Raw genomic sequence first — 14,310 nt, forward strand, 5'->3', positions numbered from 1 at the left:
TTTATTGCTGCCCAAGATCCCTCATCCCCTTACATCATTTTTTTTTTTTTTGTGGCAAAATATGTGTAACATTGTTACATCATTAGTATTGCATATAAATATTCTTGATACAACTTGTACTACACCCACAACAGCAGCACTGTTTATACAAATTGATGCATCGTATCACAATAAATGGGATAGGAAATAATCATAACACACAGGAAAGGCAGTCAAGGTTAAATGATAAAACGTAACCTCCCATCACGGAGCAGAAGGCTGAAAAAATGAAGGCTTGTACTTTATTCACACCAATCATGATTTCAGCAGTGCTTTATAGACAAATTATCCCCTCGAGCACTGTATGTCCAGAGTATCTAGTAGCAATACATGTAGTTCCATTGTCTGGATGCACTGTACATACAATGAAGCCCCTGGGAGGTTGAGACAAAGCAAATATGATGGCACCTATTAAGTGTACATCAATACAGAATTATGTACAGAACATGGATGAAGCAGTGTTAGAAATGTGAACACTGCTCACTTAGGATAGGATTCTGACTCTACGGCAACAACCATTTGGGCAGGTTCATGGTCACAGGAGGAATTTTGGCACCTTTTCCGAGTATGTGAACCTTTGCAATAACATAACAACCATGCACCACTTCTTTTTCAATCCTATTCACTTATTTCAGTTCTGCACATTAAAAAAAACAACAACATTAAGCATCATACTATTAAAGTAATGGTATTTTTGGTTGAGATGGGGGATTCAGATTTAACCTTTTTGGAAGATAATTTAGAAATAATTTATGAAGTCCAAGGGAGCATACAATTCTATGAGGAATTCAAATTTATTTGATGAATATCGGTTTTGAAATGGCTGAGATATCCAAAAACAACGTAGAACAAAGTGGTCTTAATAAAAAAACAAAACAACAACATTAAACAATGTAGAACAAAGTGGTCCTAATAAAAGGTGGGTCCCACCATTTATCAGGACCTCTTTGTTTTTTGATATCTCAGCCATTTCAAAACCAATTTTCATCAAATAAACTTTAAATTCCTTTTAGAATTGCATGCTCTTTCATGTATCATAAGAAGTTCTCAATATCTCATAAAAAAAGTTGCAAACCTGAAGCCGCACCTGAACCAAAAGTATACAATCCCTTTAATATGTCATGAGAGGTCCAAGAGACTGCACTCACCAGTACTGTGGGCTAAAATATGGAAGAGGTATGACATTCATCTCAAACCAGGGATGTAATACAATTTCCTGGCTTACACTTAAGGCTAAGAACTTACTTCCTATCATTATTTGCCTTTTATTCAGTTAATTACTATGCACACAATCTGCCATGGGTACCTCCTCTAATGTAAAGGTAACTAAAAAAGTAAACAATCTCAGCACCATAAGAATTTTCTTGTGATCTGTCCTCATTCTAACAGTCATATTTGCTAAACAAAATATACACGTACGATGTACCTCGCATTGAGGGAACAGATCAAAAGATCGAGCACAGCTCCTTCAAATTTAATCAAGTCTTTGGAAGTCGATCTGTCTGCTGTGAATTCTTGGACTGCTTTATACAATTACGAAATATGAAATAAGAAAGACCTACAGACATAAACCACAATATACACCAAAACAGCTGATGAATTCCATATTATTCGAGGAACACCCTTTAGTCTTTACAGATGGGCTTCCTTAAGACAAGATAAAATTAACACTCAAATACCTCTCCCATACACCTTCCTACAGAGAGTAAAAATCTATAACACTTTTTGTGGACAATTATTGACTTTCAGGACAATTACTTACTTACTGTGTGCATTGTTAGTGCATGCATGGCCAGCACAAATTCATTCAGATTTATTCATCTTTTTTTAAATTCTCCCTTATGTGGCAGAAACATGTTTTCATTCAAGTTTGTGACACATCAAAGCTCTCTCCCTTCGGCTTTGTGTGTGTGTATGTGTGTGTGTGTGTGTGGAAGGGGTCAAGTTGGCGAGTTGGTTATTATTGAGTCACACTGTATCACAATACACACTGACCACATATCCCATTTAGTACAACACTGCAGTGCGGTGTGCAGTTGCAAACATGAACACATGGGAAAACATATGGATTGCAAAAATCAAACTGATTACACACAATATTTTAAGGGATTTAAAACAAAACAAAACATAATTATACAGTCCCAGGACAAACATGTACTCTCACAATGAGTAAATGAAAGTTCTGCATTTGGCTACCCTCTGCAGCAAAATGTTGCACTTTCAATGTGAAAAAAATTCAACAATGCCCCCCTCAGAAGGGAGAGAAGTGATCAGGAGGTACGATGTATGACCTGCATGAATCAAAGTGAGATACTCAAAAAGTCTCATCACTGGTGTCAGTCGAGGGGAAACGTGCTGACAGAGGGGAGACCGTGCCCCTGAAGCGCTCGCGCCTCTGTCATCTTCTCCATTGCAGCTACCAGGTCCGCCATGCTCAGGGGTCGAAGGTCACCGTCTGCTTCATCATCGGCAGAATCCTTTTCCCTATACAATGAGATGAAGGAAAGCAGATTGTGAATGGAGTAAATGATGAAAGAGATGTTCGGTCTTCTTGCACAGTGTGTACACTGTAAATACAGGCAGGGATACATAGACATGTGCAGTAATACAGTTTTGGAAAGACAGTATTTTCCATGAAACCCATGGGTGTATGCAAGGGGGGGTCGTGAGGGTCGTACGACCCCCCCCCCCCCCCCCCCAAAAAAAAAAAAAATTTCAGAAGGTCCACATTTTTGCAAAATACAGTTAAACTCGCATAAGTCGATCTTCTCGGGACTGAGCAAAACACATCGACTTAGGCGAGTTTCGACTTGTGCGTAAGTTGAAAAAAATCGACTTAACAACAGTCACACCACACGTACATTATGTATAAAGGTACATGTATGTTGTCTACTCTGGAGCCGAGAGCTGGAGAGGTGTGCCGCAGCACGGGTCGCCCAGCAGGGCCGCGGCTAACTTTGCATGGACAGTGCATTAGCATTGGCACAGGTCCGATTACTTTACACCCTTGTTAAACCTTGGGGAAGTGAATATGAACGATATTTGAGCAGTGATTGATTCCAGTTTACCATACCGTGGCTTGAAATGCGTGTAGAGGTGTACTTCTGATTAACCCGTGCCCGTAACTTTCCCCCTACTTTCCGCTTTGAAAACTCAGCAGCTTCATCCATCCACTGCACAGCGCAGACTGCAAACATACACAGACTATACACAGCCCAGTCGCTGTACGTACGTAGCGCTAGCGCGACAGGGCTGTACCAGCGGACCTCCAAACACGAAGAGAGTTCAACAATCGCATGCGATCGCTTTGAATAAATTGTGATACTTTAGATCATTTTTTTTTTTTTTTGTCACCTGTCTGGTCAGGCTAGTTCTTATGTAAACAAGAACTGGCGTCTCGTGATTTTGACAGTGATTTATTGCACAATAAAATCTTATTTGACTTAGGCACAGTGAATTTAATGGTTTTTCCATGAAAGTGTTCTTGGAATTTCATCGACTTAGGCGAGTATTCGACTTACAAAATTCGACTTGTGAGTGAATTATTACATGTAAGTCAATGGGGAAAAATCGGGACTTTTTAAAATCATCGACTTGCGCGATTATTCGACATATGCGATGTCGACTTAGGCGAGTTTAACTGTACAATTTTTTTTTTAGGGCCTTTCCCCAAATAAGAGCCTACAATGTCAGATCATGTATGGTTAAGAAATTTATCAAACAAATCAGAAATTGAACAACCTTTGGTGTGCTTTGATGGCAATCACGTGTCAAGGAAATTGTACTGTGCAAAATATATGATCATTGTAGGTATCTAGCACAAGACTTTTTTCATTCCAAGTAACAAGTACCAGATGGTTAAAATACACAGAGCGTGCAAAGATGGTAACTGATTTTGATAGTCAGTATTTCATCTCATTAACTGCTAATGACATTCATAATATGGCAATACACCTTTTGACCCACAAGATGTAAAGACAGATGACTACACAGCACTCAAGGACCTCATTTGTTCCATTTACTAGCACTTTCATTTACCTAGATGCACTGCTTTAATTTCATTATGATTCACAGCATCTACTTCAGGTTAAGCAGTGTAAAAAATTATCATCAATGCACAGCCATATTAGCCAAAAAAAAAAAATAATAATACAATGTAATAAAATAAAATCTATTGCATTTGATTTCCATGCAGCAAAGCTGTAAAGATCATTTTTGTTGATGTACAATGTATATAAACAGTGGCTGAAATTATGGTCATGGTTCAAAGGTCATATGACACCCATGCCACTGGCCTGTGCTCAGCTGTCTTACACGTAATCTCTGATGCGGTACATGGAGGCATTCCGGCACATCTCCCTCAGGTCGCTCCCACTGAACTTCTCCGCCTTCTCAGCTATCTCTGTCAGGTTTATGTCGCCATCCACCTGTCAATAATTACAGGACAGACACGCCCCCATGGGCATCACAGAGACAAGTGCACACATCATGTTTTGAATGGGACAATCGGGTAGAATTGGTCAGCTGACAGAGAAAGGCCTAAAGCAGTATCAGGAAACGTTACAGTTGACTCCCGTTATAACAAAGTCCTTGGATTCAGCAGTTTTCTTTTGTTATATTGAAATTTCGTTATAACTGAACAAATAAACAATAAAAAAACATGGAACAGATAATGTTGCGGCCTAAATTTTTACTTCATTGTAATGGGAATTTTGTTACAACCGTGTTCGTTTTAACGGGAGTGCACTGTATATCATATTAAAAACTTTGTCCCTTGATGACTGTAACACAGAAAGTACTATAGTAGCTTCTTGCGGTAACAATGCACAATGGACCAGTAAAAAAAAAAAATTGAACTAGAGATTGTAATTTGTCATCACTGACAAATTAAGGTGATCCGATTTCTTTTTTAATCAATGATTCGAATCGTGATAGTGCAAAGTCTAAGCTACAACATACTAAAATCTGAGAGAAATTCACCGAAGCATAAGTAAGATAGTGCTCGATAAAGAGAGTCATGTCAATTTTCACATCTAAAAAAATTCACTCCCATAGAGATAACACGTCATAGCGAAAATAGAAAAAGAAGTATATATGACCTTTGACCCCACTTTGCACAGACAAGATGGCATCTGAGCAGAAAGTGGTTATTTTATGAAATGATCCCTGTAACATGGTCTTTACGTGTGCAAAATATGGGAAAGATAGGACATGTATTCACCAAGATACAGGATGAAACATCTATGACCTTTGACCCTAATTTACATACCCAAGATGGCGTCTGATCAAGTCGTTGTCATTTTATGAAATAATGTTCGTGACATGAACTAAATATGTGCAAAATATGGTGGTGATAGGGTATGTTTTTCTTGAGTTATTGCACATAACATTGCAAAAAGAAAGAAATATTTCAATACATCGAAGATAAACTTTAATTTCAAGTAAGTTTTTTTGACTTGATCCCGACATCGTATGAAAAAACGAAGGGCACATTAGCGATAGCCCAAAGTCTCAGCTACAACATATTAAAATCTGGGAAAAATTCACCAAAGCATAAGTGAGCTAGTGCTCGAAAAAGATAGTCATGTCAATTTTCACTTCCAGAAAAACTGCTCTCCCATAGAGATAACACGTAAACTGGTCAAATTTTACAAGGATACTTTTAATCCATTTTTACAAGGTGATGACGTCATCCAATCAAAAGTTTGTAATAATAAATATGAAAGAACATTAAATAAGCTACAACATACTGAAAGTTAGGTGAAAATCGGCAAAGGATAAGTGAGATACGCTCGAGTGAACTTGAATTTTGATGACGTCATTTTGAAAATTTACTTTTTTTACTTTTTAAAGAAATTTGATATCTTTTAATCATTTTTTCAGTATCGCCAACCCATGAAACGATATATACAACTCATCAGCTTTCAAAATATGTAAAGAAAATGGGGGGTCACCGTCCATCCTGACGAGTAAAATCGGATTTAAATTTGGCGGTTTTTTGGCATTGTTGCACTGTATATCGCCATTGACGCGCGCGCGGAATTTCAACTTTGACGGGTCCGTATGACGTCATATTGAGTCGGATCGACTTGAAACTTGGTAGAAACATTCTTTGACATTTCAGACATCCGATACGTGTGAAAAAACGGGAAATTTCTATTGCATATGAGCTGTGCGTGCGTATATGCGCGCGCGCGTACGCGTCCGTCAATTTTTTCTGAAATACTCCAAATGACCTGAAACGTGTGCAAAACAATTTTGAGCTCGATTGGAGCATGTTAAAATTTCAACGCGCGCGTACGCGCTCGTTTACTATGAACGTGACTAAATTTTATGAAATATGTCAATAGAGCTTGACTTGAACTATATGATATGTAAATTTCATTGAGAAAATCCATTCCATTAATGAGATACGAATGTGAACGTGTTTTCAGATAATGACGTCATAGTGACGTCATGGTTGACTGATCACAGTGATACATTAGATCTGTCGTCCTTATGACGTGATACATATATGGTATCAGTTTAGAAGTGATAGGTGAATGACTTTTTGATTTAACCTCTGCACAACATTTGAGGAGAAAGAAATAAAGAAGAAGAAGAAGAAAGAATCCGTACAGATACAATAGGTGATCCGAGAGGATACTCGGATCACCTAAAAACTGGGTACCTACTGGTCCAACAGACAGGTCAGACCAGTAGAAAAAAGGTTTAGTGTGCAGCCCTGCTGTAGCGGCCACCTACTGTATACGGCCACTAAAAACAATTCCCTCCGAGAGAAAAACTATGTTAAGAACCTGTCTACAGTGGCCATCTGTCTAAAATGGCAACTTTTTCGTCTCCCTTGGGTGGCCACTATAGACAAGTTTGACTGTACATATCATTAGACAGGCACTGCAAATAAAAAATGCCATTGGTGCACAAAGCAAAAGAGTGTATTTGATTTCTACATGTGGGTGGCTCCATACGTGCATCAACTAGTGCATTCACCAAACTGTAAAAAAAAAAAAAAAAAAAAAAAAAAAACCTCCCAGACTGCTCTAAGAATATCATCAATTTAATCACTAATATACTACAGTGTATAATATAACACAGGGCACAGTTAACAAACTTCCTGCTAAATATAAACCTTCTCTCAAACATGAGACAACACAATACTCTCCTTGATAATTATAAGCTTTGATCTTAAATTGCATTTTCACAAATTTATCACCGTAGCTGACTTGGCAATTAAAAATCTGTAATTCATTGAGCCGACTCACACTAGCATGACCAAATCAACAAAAAGATTAATGAAAATCATAAACTTTGAAAACTACAACTGCCTACATAAGTTTGTGGAACAAAGTTATTACAAGTTTTTCAGCTGTTGCCTTCCTCCTACCACATTGTCTATTTAATTTAATTTGAAAAGTTTGGTCTTCCAAGCATTGGGAGCTATATTTATCACAAGACCCAAGGTGAAATAGCAAAAACCTTTTTATGATTCATGTAGTTCTAAAAAGAAATAATAATAATGATAATAATGATAGTAAAGAACTAAAAAAGGCAAACAATTGGAGCAGAGTCAGACAGCACTCACCAGTTCATTTCTGAGAATGATCTCCAGTATATGCTTCCTCTGAACCTTATCTGGCATGCCTATGTGGAAGGAAGTGGGCATCCGCCTCAAGATGGCCGCGTCGACGTCCTGCGGACGATTTGTGGCTCCCATCACAATGACCTGGAGAGGAGCGATTGCATAAATAAAAACAAAGAGAGGGAGTGAGTGAGGGAGTGAGAATGATGATATATCAACTCACAAGTTATGCAGAGTTGATTAGCCAAGAAGAAGAAGTGTGTTCAATCATCTAGCTATGTAATTATTGTCCATCTCTATCAAAATGGACATCATCAATCATGAAGCGGTCAGTCATGAAACAGAATAAGATTCTAAGGAATCTTACTTGAAGAGTTGAGATCCATCTCCTTCCTGAAGAGGAAGGAGTTGGATCTCAAACTCATTTAATAAGCATATTTCACAGATGAAGGATATTCAGTCATACAAAACAATTGAAATTATGAAGCCTTTTTGTTACATTGGAGAACCTAATTTTAGCACCAGCAGAAATGTGATTAAGTTGTTTATGTGTTGTATGAGAGGGCTTAGAAGTGTGGGTAAGGCCTTTTTGTTTTTTTAAGCTCGTTAGCTGAAGAAACCCAAAAGTGGCACCAGAAAGTTGCATTGAGGGCCTTTTTTTTTTTCCTTGTTAGCTCATGAAACCCAAAAGTAGCACAAGAAATATTTGGCCCCCAACTTTTTAAAAACATGGCATCAGCCATGGATATTACTGTATATGGCATGTATTTTTGTTTGTCAATCAGGAATTCCTGACATTTTTAACAAGTGGTTAAATTTGCAATTGTGGAGTACGGTAATGGGTAAAGAAACTTATGCATACACATTGCATTCATTCAGAATCAGAGTTCATATGATTGTGTGTTATTAGTTTCACAAAAAGCACCCGACTCGCGAAATTCACAGAAATAAAAACCCAGCCAAATACATGGTGTACACAGTATGTGACTTGATTTCAAGTAATCACCTCGCATTTCTCGTCAGTGATGAGACCGTCCCAGAGGGTCATGAACTGTGCTTTCATCATGGCCGTGGCCTCGTGATCGTGAGACGCTCGAGACCGAAGGAAGGAGTCGATTTCATCGATGAAGATTATTGCTGGCTGAAATTTACTCGCCTGTGTGGTGAAAAAAAAAAAAAATGTCGAGCAAAGACTAGCACAACTGTAACAAGACACATAGAATACACAACATACCTATCTTCATTATGACGTAATTCTGCTGTGACAATAAATCTTACAGTCAAAATCATAACCCAAATACCTGTGAGTGAGAGAAACTAATACAAGAACTGATGTCTGCCTTAGATTGTAATGGCTTAACCTACGGAAGACTATCCCTGAGTATTCTTGAGCAGAAGTGCATGGGAAATGCATGTTAATGGCAAAGTTAGCTCATACTAAATGGGTTAACGGCTACCACTGAAACTTCATTCAGTAAGTTGTATTTTGCAAGTTGCACTGCAGTGATAGCCAGCCACCCATTTGAGCACATAAGAGTAAATGAAATGTCAAGAAACTCCAAAGTAATGGATGTCACCATTCAAAGCTCTTCTCTATTTCGCAAAAAGATCTGGTTACCAGTGAAAAGACGGCCGATGCGAGCTTCTGCGACTCTCCGTACCACTTGTCCGTGAGGTTTGAGGCCTGCAGGTTGATGAAGCGGCAGCCAGCATCCTTGGCAATGGCTTTGGCAATCATGGTTTTACCACAGCCTGGAGGGCCATACAGAAGGACACCTATGCCAAGAAAAAAAAACATCAAATGTGGATACCAAATGGATACTAAAATCACACTTCTATGCCAGTAAGTGATAAGACAGATAAATCAAACACTATTCAAGTATATTTAGCTTCTCTTCACAAGTCAAATTTGATTGTTAACATCGTCAAATATTCTTTCAATGATTACTTACTTGTAAAAGGTGGCATATCAATAACAAATAGTCTCATCTACTCTTGAATACTAAATTAGCACTGTGAGGGAGAGGAAATTTTCAGCTGTCAGATTTCAGTGAATGACTCTACGGTGTGTACTATCGTTGGGGAAAAAGATTATGCTGTTACTTTACAATGTGTAGCACAACTTAAATATCATGGTAATAGAAACACATCTTCTAAATCAATTTAGACAGCAAAGTTGGAATTCAAAATCTTAAACCCTGCCTTTGCCTATGGTTCCTCCTTAGATCTTTTTAAGTAGATCTTTTGACCTTCACACAGCAAAATTAACTTTGGCACATACGACGTACTGCTCTGTAAAACCAGAAACATTTGTGGCATGAAACTTACGCAAATTGGGAGGTTGACTGCCTTTTCCGTGACATGAAACTCTTGCATATTGCCACTGGCATTCGCTGCTTATTAAACACAACACTTTTGGGTGCATTTTACCTTTGGGAATCTAGGTTCCTTGCAAAATTTGTGAAAGTTTTATGCACATCAAAATTTCTGATTTAGAGTATATGAATGAAAGGTTGAGCATACTACTGATTAGTAGCCACTTTTCAAGTCAGATTATAGATAAAGCAGCAAGATACACTGTATATTTTGATGATACAAATCTCTAGTCTATGTAAATATTTACTCTGAGGATATCATAAAATGCCCAGATTGATATTAAAATTACCATAATTATCAATTTCATGCTGGGTACTATATTGCCTTCTTTCCATGACAAATACTTTATCATTCATATCTGATGATAATTGCCCTACAATCATACTTTTCACTATTTGAACGTAAAAGAGTTTGTATTACATTTTACAGCAGACACACTCTCTAATGATTTGTTGTGGACGCCTACAGTGTATCTTTTCAAAACTCTAAGAACAGGACCATGGAGGCAAATTCTACAACCTTTGTGGTGACTTTTGAAGTCTGAATTGATTCAAATTGAATTGAACTGAACTAAATTTAATTTGAACGATTTCAAAGAAATGTCCTGACACGACTATGCATCTGGTTCTTGTGTCCCACGCTTACCTTTTGGGGGCTGCATGAGTTTTGAACCAGCAAACAAGTGCTTCTTCTTGATAGGCATGAGAATGGTTTCCTTGATGTCCTGGCACACCTGTTTCAGACCACCGATGTCAGACCAGTCAACATTGAGGGTCAGCGGGTCAACCAGTTGCGAGGCGATGGACAATTCATACTCGGTCAGCTTGGTCTGGGGAGACATTTGTATGCCCAGGTTTTTCATCAGCTTCTCTGCCTACATACAAATAAAAGAGGAATGACAGTAGTCAAACACTACTTTCAAGTAACTGCTATAACTGCAATATCTGTAATGTAATCACATAAAATTTGGCCTGAAAGCTTTTGTTCTTGTCACAAAACTTTGTTTTTAAATACACACATAAGAAGATATCTTCCTTCAAATGACTGTACAAAGGGAAGGAGGTTTGGCTTTCTCAGTTTCGTTTCTCAAGTTTGTGAGTGGGAGGGATTTTGCCTCATCAATGACTCTGGTACTTTGTAAATCTCTCTTTATCACTGTATTGTGGGATACAGTAGCTTCTTCCATTTAGGAGACATTACAGATTGCTCTATGGCTGTTCTTTACCTGCTGTTTTGCCTCTTGTTTCTGCTTCCTGGTTGGGTCCATGGCGTACACGATCCATTTGACCCCATAATAAGTGGTCACTCCAACGATAGATAATCGGATGATAAGACCAAGGAGATCGCTCTTGGAGATGCTAAAGCCGGAAAGGCGAACAGCTTGCACTCCGTCCGACATGGCTGCCCCACTTCTTCAAATAAACTATAAAGTGCTGTGAAGAAAAAAAAAAAAAAAAAAAAAAAAAAAACATTGCACATCTGGGGGCATTTCATGAAGCATTTCGTCCGACAAACTTGTCGGACAAATTTGCTCTCAGCCAATCAGATACAAGGATTTCAGTAGCTTGTGACAGTTTGTCAGAAAAATATCTGACCAAAATGCTTCATGAAATGCCCCCCTGATCACCATCAGAATTCAGCAAGAATCTGTAAAAGCAATTCAGTTTCTCACGACCTGGAAGTACTACTAATAGTTTCACACTCCTGATCCAACTTATCTTCATGAAACAACTCTCTCCATGAACAATGATGAAACATACATTTGTACACTACGTTGTCGTAAGCAAACATTTTGATTCATTTGCATACTCGTACAACTACAGTACAATGTACACATGTATGAACTTCAATCTATGTATAGGCAACTGATTATAGAGACAACGAAACAGTGAAAATAACCCCCCAAAAATGCAGTCGTATTTATCAATAAATGGGGATCATCATTCTGCATTTCATTTATAATCAGTTGTCATAGTTGACACTGATATCGACATGACAGTGAGACTCATCATCAATCATGTCAATCATGATCATACACTCACTGTTAGACATTTTCACAGCTACAGCAAAATAAGAGCAATTTTTTACCTTCAAATTTATTCCTGCCTCCAACAAGCTGCTTCAAAAGCCAAATCCACATACGCAATCCGGCGATAGATCGAGTATATTGCAGTAATTAGAACTTGTTCCAGCATAACTCTTATTATCACTGGTCACGCATGCATGGCATGGTCAATGCAATGAGCATACTGATATCGTACAATGCAATATCAATGCGTTGAATCTCGCGTTTCATACACATTACACATAAGATTTCCCACGCCAGCTGCATTGTGAACATGTGCTGTGTGTAATATACATTGTAGCTAGCTCGCTGGCAAGAACCATTCATCCTAGGAGCTTGCGCGCTCGCACTTGAAGCTGCAAATTTGTACGTCGGGCAATCGCTCTCTTCCGCACGCACGGCACGCCGCCAAAGTGCGTGCGCAATTTTATTGCGCAATATCAACACGGGTAACTTTAGCCCATAATTCGATGGATCTTCCGACTTCCATCTTTTACAGTTCAACTTCAATCAAGGATCGAGTTATCACTCACTGTTCAATATTTCTTTGCTTTGACAAGATACGAATGCGAATTATCACTCTTAGGTTCGATGTTACTGTTTTCCTTTGTCACAATATAAATGCGAGTGAAGAAAAACAAAGAAGAGAAAAAGATTTTCAATAAATCAAACAGATGCTTTAAATTGAAATCACATAATAATGTGTTTTACTGTATTGTTATGGAATGTTAAAATTTTCCATGTTTTCACGTGAAACTTATATATATTCAAATTAACAGAGGAACTGATGTCATCACCCCACATACATGGCTCCAATTGAACTGTAAATATGAAGATAACTCTTTAAAAGATCGTCGATCAGTTTCATTTCTTCCTCTATTGCAGGGATTGTCATTTAATGCATGCCTGTCATTTCACACATGCTAGTATACAGGACTAAAATAAACGTAGTATTACAATGTACTTACGTATCATCATACAGTACTTCAATCAGTAGGCCTACTTTTCTTCTGAAATCAACTGAGATTTTGCAGCTTGTCACGAGGGGACAACAAATCAATAATAGTTCAGTTATATAGGTAACAACGATCGAAAAATGGAGGTTCATAATTCCATCAAATAAATTTGATATTACAAATTGAAGTCAAAGTGCTTTGAATAGCATTTTCCCTTCAGTAGCAGTGAGAATTGAATATGCAATACAGAATTCAGGGTACCGTTTCATGAAAGTTGTCAGCCCTGACAAGTTGTCTGTCACTGACAATTTCAGTAAAATCCTTATTGGTTTTGATTGACTAAGAAGCTCTGGTCACTGACTGTTACTATGGTGATTACCATCAGAGACTGACAGCTTGTCAGGGCTGACAACTTTGATGAAACGGTGCCCAGGACTACCGTTACGGCTTCTACCAGCCTTTTATCAAATTGTTGCCAAACAGGAGTGAATGAAAATTGCTAAAGGTTGGTACAATGGTGTAATTCTCGTATAAATGTTTATAGACAGGAGCAAGGCTGATGGAGGAGAGGGTTGGGGGTTGGGGCCGCCCCAACTTTTTAGAGAAGATAAAGGGTCTTACTTCCTCCCCCCTCCCCGCACACACTTCTTTTTTTTTTTTGCAGGAAATATAATATGAGACTTTTTTTGTTGTTGTTGTTGCTTGCTTGCTTGCTTGCTTGCTTGCTTGTCAGTCGATTAACCCCGGAAGTGACTCCATAAATGTTAAGCCTTCTTTTTTCTATCTCTCTCGTCAGCCGATTAGCTCGAAAAGTGATGGCACAGAAAATACTATTATGGCAGTAAAATGCTCCCCCGCCCCTCCATTATCAAAAACGAATTGAAGTCACTGCTCCCCGTGTCGGTCCCCTCACTCTGAACGTGGCGCCGCCCCTGATGAAGGAGGGAATGAAAGCTCGCTCACCAACGAAATTATAAAGATTGAAGGTTGGTAGAATCGGTTGCCTCCTGCTTTTATAATCATATACCGATGAAAAATTTCTGAATCAATGTCCTACAAACTATCCAAATACCACACCTTAACATGATTCAACCTGTCAAATAGTGTAACACTGAAAATTGTTATTTTATTGGTGAAACGATAGTGAGGGGGCTTATTTCTTGAAATACACTTCGACTGACATCTGTTTATATAAAAGCATTTTTGGGAGTCGTAGTTACTTTATGCTGATTTGAAAAGTTATGCACAATAAAGGGGTAATGTCAGTTGGTCTCGTAAAGACACTTTATTCATAA

General features: G+C 38.3%; 1 protein-coding gene across 1 annotated transcript; it reads right to left on the minus strand.

Annotated features, from left to right (window-relative positions):
• Positions 1 to 894: 894 nt before the first annotated feature.
• LOC140229311 (outer mitochondrial transmembrane helix translocase-like) lies at positions 895 to 12,214 on the minus strand. The gene is made up of 8 exons (XM_072309586.1): positions 12,083 to 12,214; positions 11,220 to 11,427; positions 10,640 to 10,868; positions 9,237 to 9,394; positions 8,625 to 8,774; positions 7,622 to 7,762; positions 4,354 to 4,466; positions 895 to 2,523 (listed from the first exon to the last, which is right to left on the minus strand). The coding sequence occupies exons 2-8, from the start codon at positions 11,391 to 11,393 to the stop codon at positions 2,376 to 2,378; spliced, it is 1,113 nt and encodes a 370-aa protein (XP_072165687.1). The 5' UTR covers positions 11,394 to 11,427; positions 12,083 to 12,214; the 3' UTR covers positions 895 to 2,375.
• Between the last annotated feature and the right edge of the window lie 2,096 nt (positions 12,215 to 14,310).

The sequence above is a fragment of the Diadema setosum genome, chromosome 5 (genome assembly GCF_964275005.1).
Source record: "Diadema setosum chromosome 5, eeDiaSeto1, whole genome shotgun sequence".
In the NCBI taxonomy this organism is placed as follows: Eukaryota; Metazoa; Echinodermata; class Echinoidea; order Diadematoida; family Diadematidae; genus Diadema; species Diadema setosum.

Excerpts from the sequence above, each read along its gene's own strand:
- LOC140229311 (XM_072309586.1), bottom strand. The coding sequence starts at position 11,393 with ATGTCGGACGGAGTGCAAGCTGTTCGCCTTTCCGGCTTTAGCATCTCC. Across the intron at positions 9,395-10,639 it reads ACTCATGCAGCCCCCAAAAG|GTGTCCTTCTGTATGGCCCT; the intron begins GTAAGCGTGGGA and ends TTCTTGGCATAG. Across the intron at positions 2,524-4,353 it reads TACCGCATCAGAGATTACGT|GGAAAAGGATTCTGCCGATG; the intron begins GTAAGACAGCTG and ends CTCATTGTATAG.